This window comes from Pristis pectinata, chromosome 5 (genome assembly GCF_009764475.1).
Source record: "Pristis pectinata isolate sPriPec2 chromosome 5, sPriPec2.1.pri, whole genome shotgun sequence".
NCBI lineage: Eukaryota > Metazoa > Chordata > Chondrichthyes > Rhinopristiformes > Pristidae > Pristis > Pristis pectinata.
The window spans coordinates 8,107,743-8,135,155 of record NC_067409.1 but is presented as its reverse complement, the minus strand read 5'-3'; the positions used below and the strand labels follow the sequence as shown (position 1 = coordinate 8,135,155).

Here is a 27,413-nt window from a genome sequence, read left to right as displayed (position 1 = left end):
TTGCACCAAGACTGATCAATGACACAAATTGCTTTTCTTACCATATCTTGATAAAACTATGCAAAAAGTGCTTTACAGGAGCCAAGAGTTTAGTACTGGGGCTAGAGTGAAAGGGAAGCTTTCATTTAATCTGCAGCTTTCAGCTGCTTCCTCAGTGAGCTGCGTTCCACCATAAGGTCAGAAGTGGGGGTGTTTCCTGATGATTGCACGGTGTTCAATTCCATTCACAATTCCTCAGCAAACAAAGCAGCCCCATGCCTGCATGCAGCAAGATCTGGACAACATTCAGGCTGGGGCTGAGAAGTGGCAAGTGATATTCACCCATACAAGTGCCAAGCAATGACCATCTCCAACAAGAGAATCCAAAAACCCATCCCCAACATTCAATGGCATTATCATCACTGAGTCCACCACCCTCAATGTCCAGTGACCAGCAAACTCAACTGGGCTGCCTATAAATATCATGGTTGCAAGAGCAGGTCGGGGCGGGGTATCCTGTGGTGAGTGACTCACCTTCAGATGCCACAAGGAATTCCATCATCTGCAAGGCACAGGTCAGGAGTGCCATGGAACACTCAGTTACCTGCATGAGTTGAGGTACCAGCAACATTCGACACCTTCCAGGACACCATAGCCTATTGATTGGTACCCTATCCACCATCTGAAACACTTGTTCTCCCCACTGGCGCAGTGACTGCAGTGCAAACTACAAAATCCACTGCAGTTACTCATCCTGCGCTCCACTGCAACTTCTGTCTGGCCGGCTCAGGGGTCTGGAGTTTGGTTTGAACCCACAGCCTTTCAACTTATGGTAGGGTTCAGCTGAGAGAGACAGGGCTGGCACTGTGTGCCAACCATGCAAACCACCACCAGGCAGAAGGTCAAGGTGCCTTTGGCAGCCTCTGCTCAGATAGTCACACTGTGTCTAGGGACATGTGGGGTATTAAACTACAGCAGGGGAGAGTGTGCCCTCTGTCACCACTTTATGGGAGGTAGTATCTGACCTCAGCCGCTGATTGATCACTGGCCAATGAACCACAGGTAAAAGGCAGTGGGAGTCTTTACTGGCTAATGAAAGAAACAGAAAGCAGTGAGAGCCTTCACTGGCCAATGAAACACAGACGAATGGCAGCAAGTCTTTTAAGTTACCTTTAATGTCCAGGAAAAAGCCAGGAAAATGTGGACAAGGCACCACAACCACCTCCCCAACTCTTGCAGGAGGCCAACATGTTATATTGTCCCACATTCCATTGCACCCTGAAAATAAGCACATTTGTTCTTAATTTAGATCTTAAACCACTAGATTTCAAAAACAGAGCTTGAGTTTAAGTGACAGGAAAAGTTTTTCCAGTTTTTGGAGATCAGAATGTGGTGGTATTTGTAGTTGGGGTCCTGGGCCTGTGAAAGTCCCCAAAGATTAAAACACCACATGCACCCATTCACAAAAACTATTTCTAACCATCTGCCAGACCTTGTCTATAGGTAACAGATTGTGGAATCAAGCTCCCAAGCACCACAGCATTGCCGAGACAAAACCTCAGACACATCCTTTCAAATGCTGCCATCTGAGGATAGAGGTTCTCCTGGTTCCTTGACATCTTTTCACTGAGCAACACTGCTAGAACAATTTATTTGCTCCAGTATTGCATTGCCTATTGTGGGATCTTGCTGTGCAGAAATTAGTTGCTGCACAGCCAATGTTTTTATAGTTAAGACTATTGAACGGTTCCCTAGTATAATAAGTTGGACACTTGACCTCACAACCTACCTTATGACCTTACTCCTTATTGTTCACCTGCACTCTCTGTAACTGTAACACTATTCTGCTTTTCCTTGTAATACCTTGTATTATGTGATGAAATGATTGTGTGGACGGCGTGCAGAAGTTTTTTCCCCACTGTACCTCGGTACGTGTGACAATAGTAAACCAATTTACTTCTCCCCTTCCCACCACCCAGGAACACAGAATCCTTCCAGGTGAAGCTGTGATTCACTTGGACTTTTTCCAATCAAGTGTAGTGCATTCAGTGCGGTCTCCACATAGGAGAAACCAAACAGACTGGGTGATTGCTTTGAGGAGCACCCACACAGTCCACAGGAGCGACGCCAAGTTTCCCGTTACCTGCCACTTTAATTTTCCATCCCACTCCAATTCCGACCTGTGTGTCTGCAGCTCCTCCAGTGTCACAGTGAGGCCTAACGTAAGCTAGAAGAACAACACCTCATCTTTTGTCTGGGCACCTTGCAACCTTCTGGAATGAGCATGGAAACTGCTCCCCTCTGTCCCTTTGCTTTCCCCACCCTATCCATCCGCCCATCACCCACTCCTCCCACCAGTTCCCCCCCGCACCTCCCTTTATTCCATGCTCCACCATCCTCACCTGTCAGATTCCATCCTCAGCCCTTCGTCACCTCTACCTATCACCTCCCGGCTTCTGACATCAGTCCCGCCCTCCCCCTGCCCTCACCTGGATCCACCTATCACATGCCAGCTCTTGCTCTGCCCCTTCCCTCCATTTTATACCAGCTATCTCCCCTCTTTCCAGTCCTGATGAAGGGTCTTGGCCCAAAACATTGACTGCTCATTTCCCTCCATAGATGCTGCCTGACCTGCCGAGTTCCTTCAGTTTTGTGTTGCACTGAATTCTCCAACTTCAGGTAAGCTGCTCTCACCATTTCCCATTATCCTGGGAATGTCCCTTTCTTGTCCCATTTCTATAAATGGCTAATGGTCAGAACTTATAATTATGTGGGCCGAAGGGCCTGTATTGTGCTGTACTGTTCTATAATATAGTCTGTCTTTCACCTCACTCCTCCCCCCAGATCTGACTATAACTAACCCTCCATTCCCTCCCCCAGTTACGAGGAAGGATCCCCGACCTGAAACGTTGACTGGTTTCTCTTCCACAGATGCTGCTTGACCGGCTGGGTTCTTCCAGCACTGACTTGATCCGGTGTGGGTATCTGCCTCTACCACTCCCAGCCAGCAAGGGGAGGCTGAGGGGAGAGTTAGTCGAGGTGGATAAAATTATGAGGGGCACAGATGGGGTAAACAGGATGGGGGGCAGGGGGTCATAGGTTAGAAGTAATTGGAAGAAGCCTCAAGAGGATAGAGGAAGAAAGTTTTTCACCCAGGTTGGTAGGGGAGTTACCAGGCATCCAGGAGGAAACAAGGCAATGAGGAATGGGGCCAGTGGGATTGCCCCAAGGGCTAGCATTGATTTGATGGGATAAATGGCTGCTGTTGTAATAAGCAAGCAGTGAATCTGGGGGGGGGGGGCACGCAGGTGGGAAGATTAAGTGCAGAGCTCTGATCAAGAATGTACTCTCTGGAACTTCAATGGAAGTACAGTTAAGTAAATGAGAAAATTCAGCTAGCTACACTGGGAGTAAGAGAAATCAGAGCTAGCACTGGACAGGGTGCCGAATGGCCTCCACCTGAACTGAATGAATCAGTTAACTTACGTCAGTAGCAGATAAGCTGAGGTTGGGTCAAAGGTGGACCTTGTTTGGGTGTAATGGAAGGCATATTGGGAATGGCAACAGGATTGGAAACCTAGGGCTGGAGAGCAGAGAGATTGTAAACCAGTCACAACCCAAGGTAGTGACTAGGGAGTGGGACGTAGTTGGTGATGAGGATTCTGGAGTTCGAGGTGGGCAGGCCCAGTCCTACCAACGTTTTGGTAGGAGGAAATAAGTTTACCCCATTGTCCAACAGCAGCAGAGATAATTGGGAGGGGGGGGGGGGCTGCCAGAGAGGAGACTGGAAGAGCTCAGCAGGGTGGGAACACTGGGGAAAGAGCATTCACTTGGAAATGGATCCATTGTCAGCACAAAGCCATGGCAGAATAGGGCAAAGCCTGGACAGGTTTGGGAACAAATGATGGGAGATGGGAAGGAACGACAAATATGCTGGCTATAATTGGAGGGGTTGTAGGGTGGTGGAAGCCTGGCATCTTGGAGAGCTTCGGTACAGGGCCATCATTTGCAGAGGAAAAAAGGCAATTAAAGGATTCTTGAAGGGGATCTCCACCTCAAGAGAGGGAACCAAAGCTTGGAAGCTAATGCTTCAATGTATCCTTGATATTCCCCACAACAAACAAGAATAACTTAACCAGGAAAATATTGAGCAGGTTCAGGGCAGATTCTTTGCCAAGGGGTTGTTTACCCTAAGGTTCATATCGGTACTATGAACCTGGCCAACATTACTAATACAAACAGGTTTGATACACTGAACTACTCCCAATGTAAATAACTACACAGCACAGGATGAGGCTGTATCTAACCAGCTAAATGTCAGTGAACATAGAATCAGAATATTTACAGCACTGGGAAGCCATCCTGTTCAAGCTGGTTGAACAAAACTCAACGATTCAACCGCACTTCCTGTACCATGTCTGTAGCTCTGCAGGTCATGGCTCTTCAAGTACACATCCCAGTGCCAGTTGAGTGCAGGGGAAGGTTTCTGCTGGCACCACCCTTTCAGACAATGAGTTCCAGACCCCCACTGTATCTGGTGAAAACATTTTTCCTCATCTCCCCTTCGCAGAGACTTATAGACGCAGCTCAGCATATCACAGAAACCAGCCTTCCCTACAGGTAAAGCAGCCAACATAATCAAAGACCCCATCTGCCCTGGGCATTCTCTCTTCTCCTCCCTCCCATTGGCCACCAAGCTCAAGGACAGCTTCTATCCTGCTGTTGCAAGACTATTGAATGGTCCCCTAGTATAAGATGGACTCTTGACCTCAATCTACCTTGTGATGGCTTTGCACCTTATTGTCTGCCTGCACTGCACTTTGTGACTAACACTTTATTCTGCATTTTGTTATTGTTTTCCCTCGCACTACCTCAATGCACTGATGTGATGAAATGATCTTAATGGATGGCATGCAAAACAAAGTTTTTCACTGTACCTCAGCACATGTGACAATAATAAACTAATTTACTAATTTTCAGCCTACTAACTGAAATCTATGTTTCCTGGTTTCAGGGCCAAACGTGGGCAAGTGGGATCGACTCAGATGGGTGCCTTGGTCAGCATGGACCTGTTTCCCTGATGTTTTACTCTATGACCACTCAGTGAAGAGAAATAAAGTACCTCTAGACCCCTCAGTTTTAGGTAACAAGTCTCCGTTGTTCCATAGAAAACAATCCCACTTTATCCAATCTTTCCCCAGAGCTACAACTTTCCAGTCCGGACGACATCCACAAATTCCTCTGCACCCTCTCTAGTGCAGTCACATCTTTCTGGCGACCACATTTTATGAACCTGGGTCTCTGGAGCCCAGAGGCAGCAGCTTTACTTGCTCTGCCACCCTGACTGGCTTCCTAGAACCTGGTCATGTGACCATTAGGCTAGAGGGTATTACAGATTCAGACCAAACCAGACAGTGCTCAGATCAGCAGCAGAAACCCCAAATAACATTAGCTCACACTGACTGGAGAGACTGTAGATGAGAAGTGGTGTGGCAGCAACCTTGGAATATTGGGCTATAAATTAATGGCCAGGAAAGCACACAAGCACCTCTACATCCTCAGAAGGCCAAGGAAATTTGGCATGTCCGAGTTAAACCTCACCAATTTTTTTTTGTACAGCTATACGACAGAAAGCATCCTATCTGGATGCATCACAGCTTGGTATTGCGACTGCTCTGCCCAAGATGAGAAATTGCAGAGTTGGGGACACAGCCTAGTTTGTTGCAAAAACTAGCCTCCCTTCCATGCACAGTCTACGTTCCTCACTGCCTCAGTTAAGCAGACTTCACAATCTACCTCATCGTGGCCCTTGCACCTTATTGTCTGCCTGCACTCTGTAACTGTGGCACCATACTCTATTCTTTTATTGTTTTCCCTTTGTACTACCTCAATGTATTGTTTTGGAATCACCTGTGCAGATGACATGCAAAACAGTTTTTCACATCATCTCAGCACATGTGACAATAATAAACCAATTACAGTGAGAAGGGGATCAAGAAACACTGGGATTAAACTGCAGGGAAAAACCTGAAAGGTCTCGACCTGAAACGTTGACTGTTTCTCTCCATAGATGCTGCCTGACCTGCTGAGTTCCTCCAGCAGTTCTTGTTGAGGAATATTTTGTTGTGTTAATATTCCAGGACTATTAATGTGGTTAATTGCAGCTCAGTAAGGTTTACACTAACAAACAAAGGACTGCAGATGCTGGAATCTAGATGAAAAAACCAACAAGATGCTGGAGGAACTCAGCAGGTCAGGCCGCATCTGTGGAGAAAAGCAGGCGGTCAACGTTTTGGGTCAGGACCGTCTGCTTTTCCCCCCATGGATGCTGCCTGATCTGCTGAGTTCCTCCAGCATCTTGTTGTATTAACAGCATTCAGGAAGAAACAGCATGAAATGGAGGTGAGAGCTGCCAATTTAAGGTTTTACTCTTTCTAGCATTCCTCATGGTCTGAAGAACAAAAGAAAATGCACCTCTGCTCCCTGAAGGAGACCAAGGCCCAACGTCCCCCCCCCCCCATCACGGCCACAGCCCCACCCTCCCCCATTCCGGCCTTTACTCCCTTGGGGCACCTCTACTCCATCAAGCTCTCATCTTAGTGCTGTGCCTGGGTGGCTCTCCCCACTCCCTCCACCCCTCAAACCTTGACGGCTTCTTGATTGAGACTTTCCTCAACACCCTACCGAGCAAACCCCCACCCCTCAAGTGATCTCCTGCCTCCCATCTGCTTCTCTAACCCCTCACCCACCATCCAGATTCAGATCAGTTCATCGTCACACACACCAGGGTGCAATGAAATTCCTTGCTTGCGTGAAACTCAGTAAACAGTATACATGATAATAATAAATACAGTGACAGGAATAAAACAGGGTGGTCTGAAGTAGTGCAAAAAGAAATGCTAAAGGGACAATGATGGAATAAACAAAGGACTGGGATTAAGAGTCAAAGAATTTGGCAGCGTCACTGGGAAGAGAATCATCTCCACCCTCTCAACCACTTCTCACTACCTCCCCACCAAGCACCCACATCAGCCTCCTATTCTCTCAACTGCCTGTTGACCCCCACCTTAACTTCCATCCACCAGCCTTCCCCACTGATTGGCCCTTGCCACCATTTGGTGCCAGATTAGTGGGGGTGGGTCGCTCAAGATGGGCAGGTTATCTAACGATGGAGAGTCACGGAGTCTGGGAACAGGTCCTTTTTGGCCCAACTGGTCCATGCCAGCCAAGATTCCAATCTAAGCCAGTCCCATTTGCCAGTGTTTGGCCCGTATCCCTCCAAACCTTTCCTATCCATGTACCTGTCCAAGTACCTTTTAAATTACGTTAATGTACCTGCCTCAATCACTTCCTCTGGCAGCTCGTTCCATATACTGACCACTGTCTGGGTGAAAAAGTTGCCCCTCAGGTTCTATTAAATCTCTCCCCTCTCACATTAAACCCATGCCCTCTAGTTCTTGATTCCCCAACCCTGGGAAAAAGACTGTGCACATTGACCCTACCTGCCCTTCAATTTTATACACCTCTACAAGATCACCCCTCATTCTCCTACACTTCAATGAAAAATGTCCCAACCTCTCTCCATAACTCAGCCCCTCAAGTCCCAGCAACATCCTCGTAAATCTCCTCTGCACTCTTTCCGGCTTAATGGCATCTTTCCTACAGCAGGGTGAACAAAACTGAACACAATGTTCCAAATGCGGCCTCACCAACGTCTTGTACAACTGCAACGTAACATCCCAACTTCTATACTCAGTGCCCTGATTGATGAAGGCCAGCATGGCAAACACCCTCACCACCCTGTCTACCTGCAACGCCACTTTCAGGGAACTACGTATGTACTTGTACTCCTATCTCCCTCCGTTCTACAACACTCCAAGGCTATGCTGCTCACTGTGAATGTCCTACCTTGATTTGTCTTCCCAAAATGCAATACCTCACACTTATCCGAATTAAACTCCATTTGCCATTCCTCAGCCCACTTACCCAGCTGGTCAAGATCCCTCCGCAATTCCTGATAATCATCTTGTCAACGACACCACCTATTTTTAGTGTTATCTGCAAACTTACTAACCCTCGAACATTGATATAGATGACAAATAGCAATGGGCCCAGCACTGACCCCTGGGGAACACCACTAGTCACAGACCTCCAGTTCAGAAAACAACCTTCCACCATCAGCTTTTGCTTCCTACCCTTGAGCCAAGGTTCATATCCTCTGCAGCTTAGACAAGTGAGGGGGGGATGTGTAGAAACTCAAAACCTCAAGGGGTCTTGGTAGGATGGATGTGCAGGACCGTTCCATCTATGGAGGGGGTCTAGAACTTGGGGACACTGTTGCAGGAAAAAAAGGCTCTGCATTTAACACAGCTGAGGACAAAGTGAAATATTTCTTCAAAGTTGGGGCACTTTAGAACTGTCTTCCTCCAAACACAGTGGAAGCAGAGTCTGAATGTTTTTTGAAGCAGCAGCAGATGGATTCTTAGTAAGCAAGGTTTCCAGCAGTTGAGGATGTGGTGTTGAGGTTACATGAACTCGATCTCTCAAACCATCCCGTCATGGCCCTTACATCTTATCGTCCGCTTGCACTGTATTTCTGCTGTAATGTCAACATTGTATTCTGCAGTGAAATAGAGTCAGGTTCATACAGCATGGAAACAGGTCTTTTGGCCCAATTGGTTCATGCCGAACAAGATTCCCATCTAAGCTGGTCCCATTTGCCCATGTTTGTCCCATATCCCTCCAAATCCTTCCTATCCATGTACCTGTCAAGGTACCTTTTAACTGTTGTTAATGTACCTGCCTCAACTACTTCCTCTGGCAGCTCATTTATTATACGGACCACCCTCTGGGTGAAAAAATTGCCCCACAGGTTCCTATTAAATCTCTCCCCCCTCACCTTAAACTTGTGTCCTCTAGTTCTTGATTTCCTAGCCCTGGGCACATATAGAACAATACAGCACAGGAACAGGCCCGTCGGCCCATGATGCTGTGCTGAACTAATTAAATGCCTAACTAAACTAATCCCTTCTGCCTACACAATGTTCACATCCCCTCCATTCTCTGCACACCCATGTGCCTATCTAAGAGCCACTTAAACACCTCTGTTGTATTTGCCTCCACCACCACTCTGGCATCACATTCTGAGCATCCACCACTAAAAAATATGCTCCGCACAGCTCCTTTGAACTTACCCCCTCTCACCTTAAATGCATGGCCTCTAGTATTAAACACATTAACCCTGGGAAAGAGATACTGGCTGTCTACTTTCTCTATGCCCCTCAATTTTATAAGCTTCTATCAGGTCTCCCCTCAGCCTCCACTGCTCCTGAGAAAACAACCCAAGTTTGTCCAACCTCTCCTCATAGCACATTCTCTCTAATCCAGGCAGCATCCTGGTGAACCTCTTCTGCACCCTCCCCAAAGCCTCTACATCCTTCCTACAATAGGGTGACCAGAACCAAATGCAATACTTCAGATGCAGCCAAATCAGAGTTTTATAAAGCTGCAACATAACTTCCTGACTCTTGAACTCAGTGCCTCAACTAATAAAGGCATGCATACCATACACCTTTACCGCTATCGACTTGTGCAGCCACTTTCTGAAGCCTGTAGACTTGGACCCCAAGCTCCATCTTTACAAATAATAAGCCAATACAATCAGATCAGTCAGGATCTTGCTGAATAGTGGAACAGTTTCAAAAGGACTGAGTGGCCTTCTCCTAATTCATACGAGTACTGGAAACAAACTTTACTAATTAACTTTGACCACATTGCCATGCCTGGCTAATTGGGCTAATCCTCTGCACCTTCTAAACAGCAGGGCCAGTGACTTGAGTCATGCACTAGGACCAATCATAGCCTCTTACCCATCCTGTTCAAATTTAAAAGCGAGGTACATGGAATATATTTCATGAGGTGTCAGTTATACCCATGTTCAATGTCCGAGTCACAGTTTAATTTACTATGCATGAAAAGGTCTAGTGTGCGTCACCTGGATCAATATGGCTTGCTAATAAGAAACAGATGCCTGTCACTTTACAGTATGTGGGAGGCAGCAAGCTTCCAAACACTCATACAAGAATTACTGGGGACTTTTCAACAGTAACACTAAGTAATGAGCAAACATATACAGTGCTCTGTGGAAACCATAGTGGAGTGGAACCAATTGGATAGATTGTACAAAACTGAGTGCTGGGTGAGAATGAAAGGTTAAAATATGTATATTAAGACAAATATACATACAATAGGTAAGTGTATACATTAATGTACATATTTATCTTTGTGCATCTATATTGGCTGTTGAAAATCAATGGGATGCTCCTCCTTTTGCAAGGCAAACATTCCTGGATCAACCACAAAACTTTGTATTTACTTACAAGTTAATAAACTTCCTGCCAAATACCCAGTTGCAGTGAATCATTAGGGTTTATAATCATTGCACAGCTGAAGTTAAACACATCTCTATAAACCCAGAACTTCAAAGCCCAGCTAAGAATTTGGAAGTGGCCAAAGTTCAGGTACAGATAGCTGTAGAGAATTTGCCTTCTCTGAAGGGATCACTGCGCTATTGGCAGTTCCAGCTTTCAGATGAGACATTGAACTGGGTGGAGACAAGCGACTTCAGATGCTGGGATCTGGAGCCACACAAAACACTGGAAGAACTCAGCAGGTCAGGCAACATCCACGGAGGAAAATGGACAGTGACATTTTGGGTCGAGACCCTTCACCTGGATTGAAAGATTGAGGGGAGATAGCCAGGATAAAAAGGTGGAGTGGAACAAGAGCTGGAAGGTGATAGGTGGATCTGGGTGGGGCAGGGGAGGGGGCTGATAGGCAGGTGGTGGGGGGGGGGTGGGGAGTGGGGATAGCATCAGAAGCTGGAGGAGATGGGTGGTGACAAAGGGTTGAAGATGGAATCTGGTCAAAAGGATGATGGAACATGGAATAAAGGGAGGGAGGTGGGGAGGGGACCCAGTGAGAAGGGTGTGTGGGTGCCAGCAGCTGGAAAGTTTAATGTTCATGCTGTTGGGTTGTAGATGACCCAGGCAGAACATGAGGTGCTGTTCCTCTAGTTTGAATTTAGCCTCAGCTTGGCTGTGGATGAGGCCAAGGCCAGATGTCAGTGAGGGAATGTGGAGGAGAATTAAAGTGGCTGGCAACCATTCAACCATTGAAGGAGTAAGAACGATAATATTACTTTAAAGAAAAGCAGGGGATCATCAGCAGTGTTGTAGCCAGCATTACTAACACTGATAACCAAATTACTCAACCTTCTTGTGAGTAAATAGGCTGCTGTTTTGTCAACTTTGCAATGCTTAAAAAAGGTCTTCAGTTGGATGTTATGTACTTTGGCAACTATGTGATTGCAAGTCCCCTCATCCTTTTCCTTGTTCCCATCAATACGGGTGCAATCATCTCCTCACCTGTCTTCAAGCTCTGGTTGTCTCTGGCAAGCGTCCTGTGACACTCCTCCTGAAGCTGTGCGACCTTCACCATAATGCTGCACTCCAAATGCTCCGACAGTACCTAGAGATAACAGTTTCATCAAGATAACCTCACGAGCAGGACTGCAGCAAACACATCAATTTTTCAGCCCGTTACCACATCAGTGTGCAGGCAGCTGATGCAGGAGGCTACTTTCAATTGGTACAAACTTATCCCTGTGGCTTAGGGGTTTTATTGGCTGGCAGCTCTGCCCTTGAATTTGGTAAAGGAGTAAGTGTTATCTTTATGCAGCGAATTTCTCAGAGCTGAAAAGCAAAGACTGTGAGTGTGGGGGGAAAGAATATTCAGTTTTAGAAAGGAAATCTGGCTGGCTGTGGGGACAGTGCAAGGAGAGTGCTCTTTCAGATAATGGCACAGTGGACGCACAAAACAGGCTACTGGCATTTTTCTGACTGGAGGCCAGTGACCAAGTGGTTTCCGCAAGAATCAGTGCTGTTTGTTGTGCATATTAATGACTTGGATGAAACTGTAGGTGGTCTCGTTAGTAAGACTGCAGTTGACACAATAATTGGAGGAGTTGTGCATAGTGAGGAAAGTTGACAAAGGGTATCAGTTGGAAACGTGGGCAGAGAAATGGCAGATAGTTTAATCCTGACAAGTGTCAGGTGGTGCATTTTTGGAGGTCAAATGCAAGAGGAAATTATATCGTAATGCACATACAGGGATGTTGCCAGGACTCAAGGGACCAGAGTTAGGCAGGCACGGTAGTGTAGCGGTTAGCATAATGCTTTACAGTGCCAGCGACCCAGGTTCAATTCTCGCCGCTGTCTGTAAGGAGGTTGTACGTTCTCCCTGTTCTGCATGGGTTTCCTCCCACATTCCAAAGATGTACAGGCTAGGAAGTTGTGGGTATACTATGTTGGCACTGGAAGCACGGTGACACTTGCGGGCTGCCCCCAGAACACTACACAAAAGATGCATTTCACTGTGTGTTTCGATGTACACGTGACTAATTGTCACGAACCAGCAACAAAAGAAACACACTGAGCATGATTCAGTGTTAAAAACTATTTTATTAATCACTACTTATGATAATACGAAAAATAGAAGTAAAAATGTTAGAATTCAAAAATGTTAAACCTTGAACGTTAACCCCAAAAACTAAACTCTTCATGTGTGTGTGGCAAAGTCCCAAACTCCAAGTTCAGGAATGGTTCTTAAAGTTCAGTTCCGCAAGCCATAAGGTGAAACATGAGCAAGGGCTTCTTCAACAACCACCGTTGTCTGAAGATAAGATGTAGACGTAGAGAAACAGAGAGAGTAAATACGAAATCCAAATGTTCCACGATGGAACCCAAACGACACTTCAGTGTTTACTCGGTAGTGACTTCCTCACCCCGAAAAACATCCAAATCATGGTCGTCCACACACAAATACCCGTTTCCTTCTACAGGTCAGCAACAAAGTGAACTCCACCGGCTTACTTCCAATTTCCATACATGGATTTCTGTGTTAGACACAGTTATTGTTTCTCATCCATCGATAGAGAACACTAGCAGACTGGTGTCTCTCTCCCTTCTCTCTCTCTCTCTTCTGACTTCAACAACGTCATTACGTCCTTTATCTTCTATTGACATAAGCACGCCCCACACACACTCTATCTTAAAGGGACATTCCCTGAGTCTGTAACACTAATAAAGATATCTTATCTTGAGCACGTTGGGACTTTTTTTATTGGAGCATGGGGTGATCTTATAGATGTGTATAAAATCATGAGGGGCAGAGATAAAGTGAATGCACTCAGTCTTTTCCCCAGGGTTGGGGAATCAAGAACTAGAGGGCATAGGTTTAAGGTGAGATTTAATATGAACCTGAGGGGCAACTTCTTCACCCAGAGGGTGGTCAGTACATGGAATGAGCTGCCAGAGGAAGTGGTTCAGGCAGGTACATTAACAACATTTAAAAGACACTTGGGCAGGTACATGGATAGGAAAGATTTAGAGGGTTAAGGGCCAAACACAAACAAGTGGGACTAGCCTGGATGGGAATCTTGGGCCGAACGGCCTGTTTCCATGCTGTATGACTATGATTGTGTAACTGGCAGGAGCATCGATGTACAGAAGGATCTTGGAGTGCAAGTCCAGAGGTCCCCGAAACTGGCAACACAAATAGATGGGGTGATAAAGGCAGCGTACAGCATACTTGCCTTCATCATTCGGGGCATTGAGTATAAAAGTCAGGAAGTCATGTTGCAGCTGTGTAAAACTTTGGTTAGACCATATTTGGAGTACTGGTCACCACACAACAGGAAAGATCTAGGGGCTTTGGAGAGCATGCAGAAGAGGTTCACCAGGATGTTGTCTGAATTAAGAGTGTATCAGCTACAAGTAGAGGTTGATCAAACTGGGATCATTTTCACTGGAGTGTCAGAGGCTGAAGGGAGACCTGATAGAAGGTTCAAGAGGCATAGAAAGGGTCAATGGTAATAGTCCTTTCCCCCCAGGGTGGAAATGTCAAATATTAGAGGGCATAGGTTTAAGGTGAGAGGGGGAAGTTTAAAAGAGATTTGAGATTTTTTTGAAAATAGAAACACAGAATGGTGGGTGATTGGAATCCACTGCCAGGGGAGCTGGTAGAAGCAGATACCATGGCAACGTTAAGAGCTACTTAGGCATAGGGACAGGCAGGGAATGGAGAGATATAGACCACGTGCAGATAGATGGGATTAGTTTAATTTGGCACCATGATTGGCAAAGACATCATGGGTTTAAGGGCCTGTTCCTGTGCATTTTCTCACAACATAAAAGGAGGCTGTTTGGCCCATCAAGTCTATGCTGGTCAGCAAAGCAATCCCACTCCCTCACCAATTTTCCTTGCAACACATTCTCCCCACACTCCCGTCACAACCCCAGGGAGAACTTACAGTGCGTCATTAACCTACCAACCTGCACATTCTTGGAATGTGGGAGGAAACCAGAGCACCCATGGGGAAGCCCACACAGTCCCAGGGAGAGCAGGCAAACTCCACACAGACAGCACTGGGGGTCATCGCAGCTCTCAGCTGTACCACCAAATGATCACTGGATTCATACCTCTACCTTGGACAGGGAGTTCCCCCCCCCCCCCCAATAAAAGGAGGCAACATTTCATAGCGTAAACAATATACCAAAGCATCTGTTCCTGTGTTGTTCTATGTAGTAAAGGTCTGGGCAAAGAGTCTGCAGAGAGATCAGGTGTGGTCAACTATAGAATCATTTATCCCTTCCCTAGCACAGAGCTCCTTGAAGCCTGCAAGCACGTACCACCAGGCTCAAGGACAGCTTCTTCCCCACTGTTATAAGACTATTGAACAGTCCCCTTGTACGATAAGGACTTTTGACCTCAATCTACCTCATTGTGACCTTGCACCTTATTGTCTGCCTGCACTTTCTCCGTAACTGTGACACTTTGTATTCTGTTATTGTTTTTACCCTGTACTACCTCAATGCACTGTGTAACGAATTGATCTGTATGGACGGCAATGCAAGACAAGATTTTCACTGTACCTCAGTACAAGTGACAATAATAAACCAATTTACCTACACATCACACTCCTCCCCCCAAGCGGTGTTTTGAAACCCTTCACCCCTCGGAGTTCTGCGGAAGGCTCTCTGGTTCAAACAGAAATGCTGGAGGAACTCAGTCCTGCGGTATCTGTGGAAAGTTTTGAACCAATCTCCGAATGACTGGAATCTCGAATATCTACAGCTTATTGTACTTTAAAAAAAAGTCATACCACTTAATAGGGGAAATAGCTCTTTCGGTGTGGGACTGGGGAAGTTTTTTCATAGCTAAATAAGCACGATGTAAACAGACAGGAAACATTCCAAAATATCGACAGTCGTCATTAATTGGAAACCTCCCATACAATTATACCCTTACAGTTCGATCTAAAGTGAGTTCTTAAAATACAGTTATAGATTCCAATCTTCGTTATACTCTAAATCTAATCTACTGCCCTGTTTAAGAAGCCTAATCCTACATCCTTGTAGTTGGATACAGCATAAATGAGATACTAGAACTAAAAAAAAGATGAAGCTTTTAATCGGCAGAGTTTTAACATGGTAAACGTTGACTTACCCAGGGGATGACACACTGGGTCAGGAGGGTTACAAGGAGCGTGGAAACTTGGGCGAAGTACATCGCGCCGAAATTGCGCCCCGATTTGCGGCGCTGGCTGTGAGAAGCGCCGGTAGAACCACCCCACGTCCCCTCTCTGCCCGCAGAAGAACCTTCAGTGGGGTCGAGAGCGATTTTCCGGTAACCCCGGCTTGCAGTCACCCTCTCTCTGCAATAGGGCTGTTGTAGGTGGAAAGCAAATAAAAAGCATGTTTATTTATTTCAGAGAATGTTTCTAAAATAACAAATCTGCAGATTCTGGGAGGCTTCTGGTAGTTATAGCGGATGCTAAATACAACCTTTCATTAGCCCTGGTCTGCGCTCCAAGCCCAAGTTAGGCTGTGACACTCTTTATATGTTTCCTGGGCTTGGTTGACAGTGGAACCGGCCAATCAGGAAACGAATTGCCTCGCCCTTCACCAATGGCAGCACGGGAAGGGGGCGGGACTATCAGGTACCTGCAGCACTGTGATGTAGTTGGTGTCCAAAGGTGTACCCATTGAAGGGAGCGGGTCTCAGTGGGAGCTGGAGGGATGGTCAATGTTTCAGGTCCACACCTTGCCTCGGGCTCGACCCGCTGAGTTCCTCCAGCAGACTGCTTGTTGCTCCAGATTCCAGCGTCCTGCAGTCTCCCGTTCCTCCAGTAGTAAAGGCGAGCGTTTGATTCGGGTTACAGAGGCGTTGCAGCGCCCGAAGCCGCCCTCATTTCTCTCTCAGACCCGTTTCCTCCAAGCACCGTGTTCTTAAACATTGACCCTTTGTGTGAAAAAGCGCCGCGCCTACCTTCCCTCCCCTCTGCACAGACAGAGGTGCCGCCTTTGTAAGGAGATGTTAAATCGAGACCCCCTGTCTACAATCCCATCTGCACATAAGACCCCCCCAACTCCCCCCCCCCCCGCCCCCCACGGCATCATTTCGAAGCAAAATCAGCTACTGACCAAGTGGTTGTTTACTGGGATTAGTATGGATGGACAGCACGGATATGATGGGCCGAAGGGTCTATTTCTGTATGACTCTCTGAGAACAGGGAGGTTGTACCCAAAATGTCCCAGACAAGACTATTAATTAGTAAAAAGATATTTCCCCATGATCAAAGACCCCACCCACCCAGGTCATTCTCTCTTCTCTCCTCTTCCATTGGGTAGAAGATACAGGAGCCTGAGGGCACGTACCACCAGACTTAAGGACAGCTTCTACCCCACTGTGATAAAACTATTGAACGGCTCCCTTATACGATGAGATGGACTCTGACCTCACGATCTACCTTGTTGTGACCTTGCACCTCATTGCACTGCACTTTCTCTGTAGCTGTGACACTTTACTCTGTACTGTTATAGGTTTTACCTGTACTACCTCAATGCACTGTGTACTAACTCAATATAACTGCACTGTGTAATGAATTGACCTGTATGAACGGTATGCAAGACAAGTTTTCCACTGTACCTTGGTACATGTGACAATAAGAAACCAACCCCTCTATCATATCCTTCAGTCCGGATGAAGAGTGCCCACCCAAAATGTGGAGTCTCCATTTCCCTCCACAGACGCTGCCTGACCCGCTGATTTCCTTCAGCAACATGTGTGTCGTTGCATAAGTAGATACCTTATTTGATCACTTATCTCATTGCTGTTGGTGGGACCTCTGCTGTTTACAGATTGCCGGCTGTATTTGTCATGCAGTGACTACTTTTCCAAAAGTGCTTTAGTGACTTTAGGGTGTGCTTAGTCGGTAAAAGGGATTGTAAAAGGAGCTGATAAAGACAAAAAAAGAAAGCTGGAAACACTCAGCAGGTCAGGCAGCATCTGCTGAGAGAGAAACAGTTCCCAGTTCAGTGGGGACACAGGAGACGGCACATGCTGTAAGAGATATCTTTATTAGTCACATGTACATTGAAACACACAGTGAAATGCATCTTTTGCGTAGAGTGTTCTGGAGGCAGCCTGCAAGTTTCACCACGCTTCCGGCGCCAACGTAGCATGCCCACAACTTCCTAACCCGTACGTCTTTGGAATGTGGGAGGAAACTGGAGCACCCGGAGGAAACCCACGCAGACACGGGGAGAACGTACAAACTCCTTACAGGCAGCGGCCGGAATTGAACCCGGGTCACTGGCGCTGTAAAGTGTTACGCTAACCGCTACACTACCGTGTAATCTGGAGCAACACACAATCTGCTGGAGGGACTCAGCGGGTCAGGCAGCATCTGGAGTAAAGTGTCACAGCTACAGAGAAAGTGCAGTGCAATGAGGTGCAAGGTCACAACAAGGTAGATCGTGAGGTCAGAGTCCATCTCATCGTATAAGGGAGCCGTTCAATAGTTTTATCACAGTGGGGTAGAAGCTGTCCTTAAGTCTGGTGGTACGTGCCCTCAGGCTCCTGTATCTTCTACCCAATGGAAGAGGAGAGAAGAGAGAATGACCTGGGTGGGTGGGGTCTTTGATCATGGGGAAATATCTTTTTACTAATTAATAGTCTTGTCTGGGACATTTTGGGTACAACCTCCCTGTTCTCAGAGAGTCATACAGAAATAGACCCTTCGGCCCATCATATCCGTGCTGTCCATCCATACTAATCCCAGTAAACAACCACTTGGTCAGTAGCTGATTTTGCTTCGAAATGATGCCGTGGGGGGCGGGGGGGGGGGGGAGTTGGGGGGGTCTTATGTGCAGATGGGATTGTAGACAGGGGGTCTCGATTTAACATCTCCTTACAAAGGCGGCACCTCTGTCTTTGCAGAGGGGAAAGGAACTGTCGACGTTTTGGGTGGAAATACTGTATCAGGACAAGGTCAGGTCTGGGACTCTGTCAGAATAGGGGGAGAGAAACAAGTTAGGTTTCAGTTGGAGAGAAGGTGGGGGAGGGGAGGGTCGGACAAAGTGTGGGAGACCAAGTGGGTTTAATTGGGAGCAGTTACAACCACATTGTGCTTCTTTGTCTGTGCAATGTGTTATCAGTAGTGAGGATGGGGGACACCAAACAGGGCAGATTATACCAGTGGAACAGGACAAATGGAGCCAAAATCATGTCAGGCAGAAATGGCCAGTTCCGATACAGAGGGAAAGGCTGAGTTAGCTAAAGTTGGAGAATTCAGTACTGCGTGTGGAAGGTTGTGATCTGTCCAGAGAGAAGATGAGGTGCTGTTCCTCGAGCTTGCGTTGGGTCTTGTTTAAACAGTACAGGAAGCCGCAAACAGAGAGAAGTCAGACTGGAAGTGGGATGGCTCCCTCCACGGATGCTGCTTGACTTGCTGAGTCTTTCCAGAATTTTCTGCTTTACTTTCAGATTTCCAGCATCTGTTGTTTTTGATCTTCAATTATTGTACAGGAGCTAATTTTTTTACATTTCATTTTATATTTGTATCACTTTCCCCTATTTCTTTAATCAACAAAATCCAACAGCAAAAGCTCAGCTGTTCAATAACTAAATGTTTTCTTTAATAAAACTGATGGGTAACAATATTGTCAGATTCACAAGTACACGAGTTTATTGTCAGATTCACAAGTACACGAGTTTATTGTCTGATGCACAAGTACATGTATGCACAGGTGCAATGAAAAACTTACTTGCAGTGGCATCACAGGCACAGAGCATCAGATAAGCAGCATTCACAAGAAAAACATAAATTAAACATGAATTACACATTATTTTTACAAGAAAGAACACAATTAGAACAAAAAAAGTCCATTATAGTGCAAAGTGGTCATAGTGTTGCTATACTGAGGTAGTGATTAGGGTTGTTCCAGTTGGTTCAAGAACCGAATGGTTAAAGGGAAGTAGCTGTTCCTGAACCTGGTGGTGTGGGACTTCAGGCTTCTGTACCTCCTGCCCGATGGTAGCTGCGAGAAGATGGCATGACCTGGATGGTGGGGGATCTTTGATGATGGATGTTGCCTTCTTGAGGCAGCGCCTCCTGTAGATACTCCCGATGGTGGGGAGGGATGTGCCCATGATGTATTGGGCAGAGTCCACTTCTCTCTGCAGCTTGTTATGTTCCTGTGCATTCGAATTGCCATCCCAGACCTTGATGCAACCGGTCAGGGTACTTCCAACTTGTGATGAAATGATCTGTATGAATGGCATGCAAAACAAGGTTTGTCAGTGTACCTCAGTACATGTGACAATATTAATCCAATTTACCCTCTCCCCTCTCTAGCCTGGCCCAAGGGTTGAGATACATTATCTAATCGGTTAAGAATTTCTGGTGGGGACTGAATAAGGGTCCTGACCCAAAACGTTGACAGCCTGCTTTTCTCCACGGATGCTGCCTGGCCTACTGAGTTCCTCCAGCATCATCGTGTTTTTCATCTAGATTCCAGCTTCTGCAGTCCTTTGTTTTTCTAGGTACTACTGATGGTGGGGGGATAAAGGGGGATTTTAAAAAAAAGTAGGTACTTGTAGCAAAGGTTCTCATATCGAGACCTACAAATCCACAAGAGAATGAGCTGACTGAATCTACCTTGAAAAACCTCAGATTCTGCTTTTGTGGAGTTTGTGTGTTCTCCCTCTGACTGTGTGGGTTTCCTCTGGGTGCTCTGGTTTCCTCTCATGTCCTGGAGATACGCAGGTTGGTAGGATGATTGGTCGCTGTAAGTCACAATAAAGTGTGAAGGTAAGTGGTAGAATCTGGGGCGAGTTGGTGGGAATGTGGGGATATGAGGTCATGGGGGAAAATTAGTGGGGATAGGACTGCTCTTTTAGCCAGCACAGACTTCATGAGAATGTTGTGAGTTACATGGAACAGTACACCACAGGAACAGGCCCTTCGGTGCACGATATCTGTGCCGAACATAATGCAGAATTAAGCCAAATCTCTTCTGCCTGCACCTGATCCATATCCCTCCGTCCCCTGCCTGTTCATGCGTCTACCAGCCTCTTAAACACCATTATCGTATCTGCCTCCACCACCACCCCTGGCAGCACGTTCCAGGCACCCACCGCTTCTAGTGTAAAAGAACTTGCCCCGCACATCTCCTTTAAACTTTCCCACTCTCACCTTAAAACTATGCCCTCTAGGTTCCCATGGGCACGAGTTATAGGGGGAGGTTGAGCAGGCTACGACCTCCTTGGAGAGTAGGAGACTGAGTGTAACCTTCCAGAGGTGTATAAAATCATGAGGGGCATAGATAAGGTGAATGCGCTCAGTCTTTTCCCCAGGGTTGGGGAATCAAACATTGGAGGGAACAGGTGTAAGTAGACAGGGGAAAGATTTAAAAGGGACCTGAGGTGAATCTTCATGCAGAGGGTGGTTTGTATATGGAAGGAGCTGTCAGAGGAAGTGGTTGAGGCAGGTACATGAACAACATGTAAAAGACAATTGGACAGGAAAGGGCCAAATGCAGGCAAATGGGACCGGCTTAGATGGATGTCTTGGTTGGTGTGGACCAATTGGCTCGAAGGATCTGCTTCTGTGCTGTCTGACTCCATGACCCTATGACTTGATGGGCCAAAATCAATGGGCCTCCTTCTATGTCATAAGTAAATATGTAGGTTGAAAACCTATCATCAGAATTGGGAAAGGTTAGAAACCAAGATTGGCTGTCGGCTTTGCAGAACACTTCCGTTCAGTCTGAGGGGGTGACCCTGAACTTTCTGTTCTCTTTCACTTCCCCATTCCCACTCTGAACATCCTGCCTTCAGTTCTTCTATATTGTTCTGAAGTAAGCTCAGGGAACAGTAGCACATATTTTTGGGGCTGTTATGGCTCTCAGGCTCTGATGCTGTGTTTAACAATTTCAGATAGCCAGTCTTTCCAGTTTGTATCAGGACCCCGTTGTTCTCTCTGTGCAGATGCTGCCTGACCTGTTGTGTATTTCCAGCAATTTTTATTTCTATTCTAATTTCCAACATCTGTTGTGCTTGTATCTCATAGTTCCAGTATTTATTTGCTTCTCTCCACTGTCCTATTTAACTCCAGATCAGCTATATTTAATGAGTCTTTATCACAGCCAGCACCAACATTATCTGTATGTTCATTCTTATCTGATCCCCAGTCTCTTACATGCACTGCCCTTACATACATGCAACCAGTTCCCCTCCACCACCACCTGCCTCGGTCTGGTGCTCAGCCTCAACAACTTCTCTTTCGGCAATTCCGTGCAATTATTGCGTGCAATTCTGGTCACCTCACTACAGGAAGGATGTCGAGGCTTTAGAGGGGGTGCAGAGGAGGTTTACTAGGATGCTGCCTGGATTAGAGGGCATGTGCTATCAGGAGAACTGGACAAACTTGAGCTCTTTTCCCTGGAGCAGCTGAGGGGTGATCTGTTAGAGGTGTATAAAATTACGAGGGGCATAGGGTGGACAAGCAATATCTTTTTCCCATTATTGAGCGATCCAATACCAGAGGGCATGCATTTAAGGTCAGAGGAGGTAGGTTCAGTACAGGCGTGAGGAGTACATTTTTTACTGAGAGAGTGGTGGATGCCTGGAATGCGTTGCCTGATAGGGCAGTGGAGGCAAATTCATTGGGGGCTTTTAGGAGGGGCTTGGATGGTAACATGAATGAGAGGAAAATAGCGGGATATGGGCATTCTGTAGGCAGGAGGGAATAGCTATGTCGGCACAACATTGTGGGCCGAAGGGCCTGTTCTGTGCTGTACTGTTCTACGTTCTATGTATGTTCTATGTTAACTCCCACTTTCTCCAGACCAAAGGTGTAGCCATGGGTACTCGCATGGGCCCCAGCTATGCCTGCCTTTTCGTTGGCTACGTGGAACAGTCCATGTTCCAAGCCTTCACCAGTAACACTCCCCAACTCTTTCTCTGCTACATTGACAACTAGATCGGTGCTGCTTCCTGCACCCATGCTGAGCTTGTCAACTTTGTCACCAACCTCAACCCCGCCCTCACCTTCACTTGGCCACTTCCGACATCTCTCTCCCCTTCCTCGATCTCTCTGTCTCCATTTTGAGAGACAGATTATCCACTGACATCTTCTACAAACCCACTGACTTCCACAGTTACGTTGACTCTTCCCACGCTGTCACTTGCAAGGACACAACTCCCTTCTCTCAGTTCCTCCCTCTCTGCTGTGTCTGTTTTCGTGAAGAGGCTTCCCACACCAGGACATCTGAAGTGTCCTCTTTTCTCAGAAAAAAACCTCCCAGCTTCTTACATCATTCTGCCCCTCCCTCACCTGCCTATCACCCCCCCCACCTGGATCCACCCATCACCTGCCAGCTCTTGCTCCATCCCTCCCCCACCTTTTTATTCTGGCTATCTCCCTTCTTTCTCTTCCAGTCCTGATGAAGGGTCTCAACCCGAAACGTCGACTGTCCATCTCCCTCCACGGATGCTGCCCGACCCGCTGAGTTCCTCCAGCCTTTTGTGTATTGCTTCTGATTTCTTGTGTATCCTGGTTCCAATGAAAGGTCATCAACTTGAAACATTAACTCTGTGCAGACGTTGCCTGACCTGCTGAGCGTTTCCAACCTTTTCATCAAGAGCTTCTGTTTGAAAAGTAAAGAATGTGTGTTATTAAACCCCACCATAGCAAAAAAAAGGTCTGATTCTTCAAATGTTGGAACAGATTCTGGCTGGAGGTCTGTGATGTTTCTCAGGTTCTGGGACCTTTGCTGTTTGTGGTATATATAAATGACCCGGATGAAAGTGTGGATGGGTGGGTTAGTAAGATCACAGACGATACAAAGATTGGTGGTGTTGTGGAGAGTGTTGGAGATTGCCAAAGGATACAGCGGGATATAGATCAGTTGCAGATGTGGGCAGAGAAGTGGCAGGTGGAAGTTAATCTGGACAAATGTGAGGTGTTGCCCATTGGGAGATCAAATGTAAAGGGACAGTACATTGTTAATGGCAGGACCATTAACAGTGTTGATGTACAGAGGGATCTTGGGGTCCAAGTCCGTAGCTCCCTGAAAGTGACTACACAGGTTGATAGGGTGGTAAAGAAGGCATATGGCATGTTTGCCTTTATTAGTCGAGGCATTGAGTCAGGACGTTGCTGCTTTATAAAGCTCTAGTTTGGCCGCATCTGGAGTATTGCATTCAGCCTGGTTGCCCCATTATAAGAAGGTTGTGGAGGCTTTAGAAAGGGTGCAGAAGATAATAAGACGTGGTAAGATATCTTTATTAGTCACATGTACATCGAAACACACAGTGAAATGCAGCTTTTTTGCGTGGAATATTCTGGGGGCAGCCCGCGAGTGTCGCCACGCTTCCGGCACTGACATAGCACACCCACAACTTCCTAACCCGTACGTCTTTGGAACGTGGGAGGAAACCGGACCACCTGGAGGAAACCCACGCAGACACGGGGAGAACGTATAAACTCCTTACAGACAGCGGCTGGCATTGAACCCGAGTTGCTGGTGCTGTAAGGCGTTACGCTAACTGCTACACTACCATGCGGTTTACCAGGATGTGCTATGAGGAGAGGTTAGACAAACTTGGGTTGTTCTCTCTGGAGGGGCAGAGGCTGAGGGGAGACCTGATAGAAGTCTATAAGACTGTGAGAGGCATAGATAGACAACCGGTATCTTTTACTCAGGATTGAAATGTCTAATACCAGAAGGCATGCATTTAAGATAAGAGGGGGTAAGTTCAAAGGAGATGTGTAGGTTTACACAGAGAGTGGTGGGTGCCTGGAATGTGCTGCCAGGGGTGCTGGTGGAGGCAGATATGATTGAGTGTTTAAGAGGCTCTTGGACAGACACATGTATATGCAGAGAACGGAGGGGATGTGGACATTGTGTAGGCAGAAGGGATTAGTTTAGTTAGACACTTAAGATAAGATAAGATTTCTTTCTTAGTCACATGTTCAGTGAAACACACAGTGAAATGCATCTTTTTGTGTAGAGTGTTCTGGGGGCAGCCCGTAAGTGTCTCCATGCTTCTGGCGCCAACATAGCACGCCCGCAACTTCCTAACCCGTACGTCCTTGGAACGTGGGAGGAAACCGGAGCACCCGGAGGAAACCCACGCAGACAAGGGGAGAACATACAGACTCCTGACAGACAGCGGCCGGAATTGAACCCGGGTCACTGGTGCTGTAATAACGTTACGCTAACCGCTGCACTACTATGCCTGCCTGTGCATTTAATTACTAGTTTAATTAATTCGGCACAACGTTGTGGGCCGAGGGACCTGTTCCTGTGCTGTACTGTTCTATGTTCTAACTCCTCACACCTCAGTCTCTATGTTGCCCCCTCCATCCCTCCACTCGCTATGTGCTCCTCTGACTCATCCCTCTTGTCTCCTCTGCTACTTCCCCTACTCCTCCGCTGCGACGTCTTCTTACACATACACCAGACGGTCTCCATTCAGGCGCTGCAGCCCGGTGATGGGTCACAGCTCCTGAGACCCAGGTTCAATCCTAACCTCGGGTGCTGCTTGTGTGGAGTTTGCATGCTCCCGCAGAGACGGTGTGGGTTTCCTCCGGGTGTTCTGGTTGGCAGGTTAATTGGCTGCTGTAAAATACCACTAGTTGCAGCTTCTACTGAGAAATCCCGTTGTTGAGTGATCAGAATATTGGGGAGGGCTGATGGGCATGCGGAAGAGAATAGATCATAGGGAATTGTGGAGCTATGGGATGGTCTCAGAGCCAGCATAGAATATAGACTTGATTGTCCGAATCACCTCCTTCTACGGTGTAAAATGAAAATGACATCCTCAGAAGCAAACCATCCTCTATCCTGAGAGACTTGCCTAAATGAAGAGGTGAAGCTTACACGAACTTTGGAACCGACTCCCTAAAAAGCAGATGTTTTAACCTCTGGATTGCTTCCGGTTCCATGAGCTAGTGAGTCCAGAAATAGAAGGATGGATCAGATGAATGCGTGGTAGATGGAAGGGCACAGGAGGATGTGTTTCAGGTTCCTGGATCATTGGGACTGTTTAGTACATAGAAGGGAAGTACAGCACAGGAACAGGCCCTTCGGCCCACAATGTTGTGTCAAACTAATTAAACTAGTAACTAAATGCCTAACTAAATCCCTTCTGCCTACACCATGTCCATATCCTTCTATTGTCTGCACATCCATGTGCCTATCTAAGATCCTCTTAAACACCTCCATCATATTTACCCCCACCACCACCCCTGGCAGCGCATTCCAGGCACCCACTGCTCTCTGTGTAAAACAACTTGCCCCGCACATCTCCTTTGAACTTTCCCCCTCTCACCTTAAATGCATGCCCTCCAGTATTAGACATTTCACCCTGGGAAAAAGATACTGGCTGTCTATCTATTGCCTCTCATAATCTTATAATCTCCTAATCAGGTCTCCCCTCAGCCTCCGCTGCTCCAGACAAAATGACCCAAGTTTGGCCAACCCCTCCTCATAGCTCATACCCTCTAATCCAGGCAGCGTCCTGGTGAACCTCTTCTGCACCCTCTCCAAAGCCTCCACATCCTTCCTGTAATGGGGTGACCAGAACTGAATGCAATACTCCAGGTGTGGCCCAACCAGAGCTTTATAAAGCTGCAACATAACTTCCTGACTCTTGAACTCAAAGCCTCAACTAATAAAGGCAAGCATGTCGTACGCCTTCTTTACCACCCTGTCAACCTGTGTAGCCACTCTCAGAGAGCTGTGGACTTTGACCCCAAGACCCCTCTGTACATCAACACTGTTAAGGGTCCTGCCATTAACTGTGTACTATCCCTTTATGTTTGATCTTCATCTTTATGGGAAAGGTGGGACCTGTATAAGTGGGATGGGTTGTACCCAAACCAGAATGGGACCAACATCCTTGCTGGGAGGTTTGCTAGTACTGTTGGGGAAGGTTTAACCTAAGTTGGCGGAGGAATGGGGCTCAGAGTCGTTGTTCGGATGGAGAGGTACATTCACCTGGAGGAGAAGAATTTAGTAGGCAGGTTGGTAAATGCACGACAGGGGAAAGCAAAGCATCTATTTTAACGCAAGGAGTATAACTAGTAAAGTAGATGAACTGAAAGCCTTAATTAACACAGGGTCTATAATATTGCTGCCAGCACTGAATGAGAACCAGGTTTATTGTCACTGACAGATGTCGTGAAATGTGTTGTTTTGTGGCAGCAGTACAGTGCAAGACATGAAAATTACTATAAGTTACAAAAATAAATAAATAGTGCAAAAAGTGAACAATGAGACAGTGTTCATGGGTTCATGGACCGTTCAGAAATCTGATGGCAGAGGGGAAGAAGCTGTTCTTGAATTGTTCAGTGTGGCCCTTCAGGCTCCTGTACTTCCTTCTTAATGGTAGTAACGAGAAGAGGGTATGTCCTGGGTGGTGAGGGTCCTTAATGATGGATGCTGCCTTCTTGATGCATCGCCTCTTGAAGATGTCCTCGATGGTGGGGAGGGTTGTGCCTGTGATGGAGCTGGCTGAGTCTACAACCCTCTGCAGCCTCTTTTGATCCTGCACATTGGAGCCGCCATACCTGGTGGTGATGCAACTAGTCAGAATGCTCTGCAATAATCCTAAGCAAGCTTGTCACCAAACTCCGAGACCTAGGACTCAACACCTCCCTCTGTAACTGGATCCTTGACTTTCTAACAAACAGACCGCAATCAGTGAGGATAGGCAGCAATACCTCCGGCACGATTATTCTCAACACTGGTGCCCCACAAGGCTGCATCCTGCTGGGACCCCTGCTGTTTGTGATATATGTGAATAAGGAGTCAAGATGAGTAGGTTCACAGGTGATACAATGATTGGTTGTGCTATTGATGGTGATGAAGGTCATCGTAGGCGATGGGATGACACTGATCAGCTGGTCAATTGGGCAGAGAACTGGAGTTTACTCCTGGTAATGTGAGGTGATGCCTTTATTGGTATTGGTATTGGTTTATTATTGTCACTTGTACCGAGGTACAGTGAAAAAATTGTCT

At 46.8% G+C, this 27,413-nt stretch overlaps 1 protein-coding gene across 3 annotated transcripts in view; it reads right to left on the bottom strand.

Moving 5' to 3' along the window:
- The window catches only part of LOC127570244 (vasoactive intestinal polypeptide receptor-like), a 72,129-nt gene extending 56,376 nt beyond the window's left edge, over positions 1–15,753 (bottom strand). For 2 of the 3 annotated variants that reach the window (XM_052015572.1, XM_052015571.1), the window contains exons 1-3: positions 15,547–15,753; positions 11,406–11,508; positions 1,150–1,257 (exon numbers count right to left, since the gene is read on the bottom strand). In XM_052015572.1, the coding sequence (XP_051871532.1) occupies positions 1,150–1,257; positions 11,406–11,508; positions 15,547–15,609 (274 nt within the window). In that variant the 5' untranslated portion in view covers positions 15,610–15,753. Of the gene's footprint in view, positions 1–1,149; positions 1,258–11,405; positions 11,568–15,546 lie in introns of those variants that run through there. The other variant, XM_052015574.1, reaches the window with a different exon arrangement.
- Between the last annotated feature and the right edge of the window lie 11,660 nt (positions 15,754–27,413).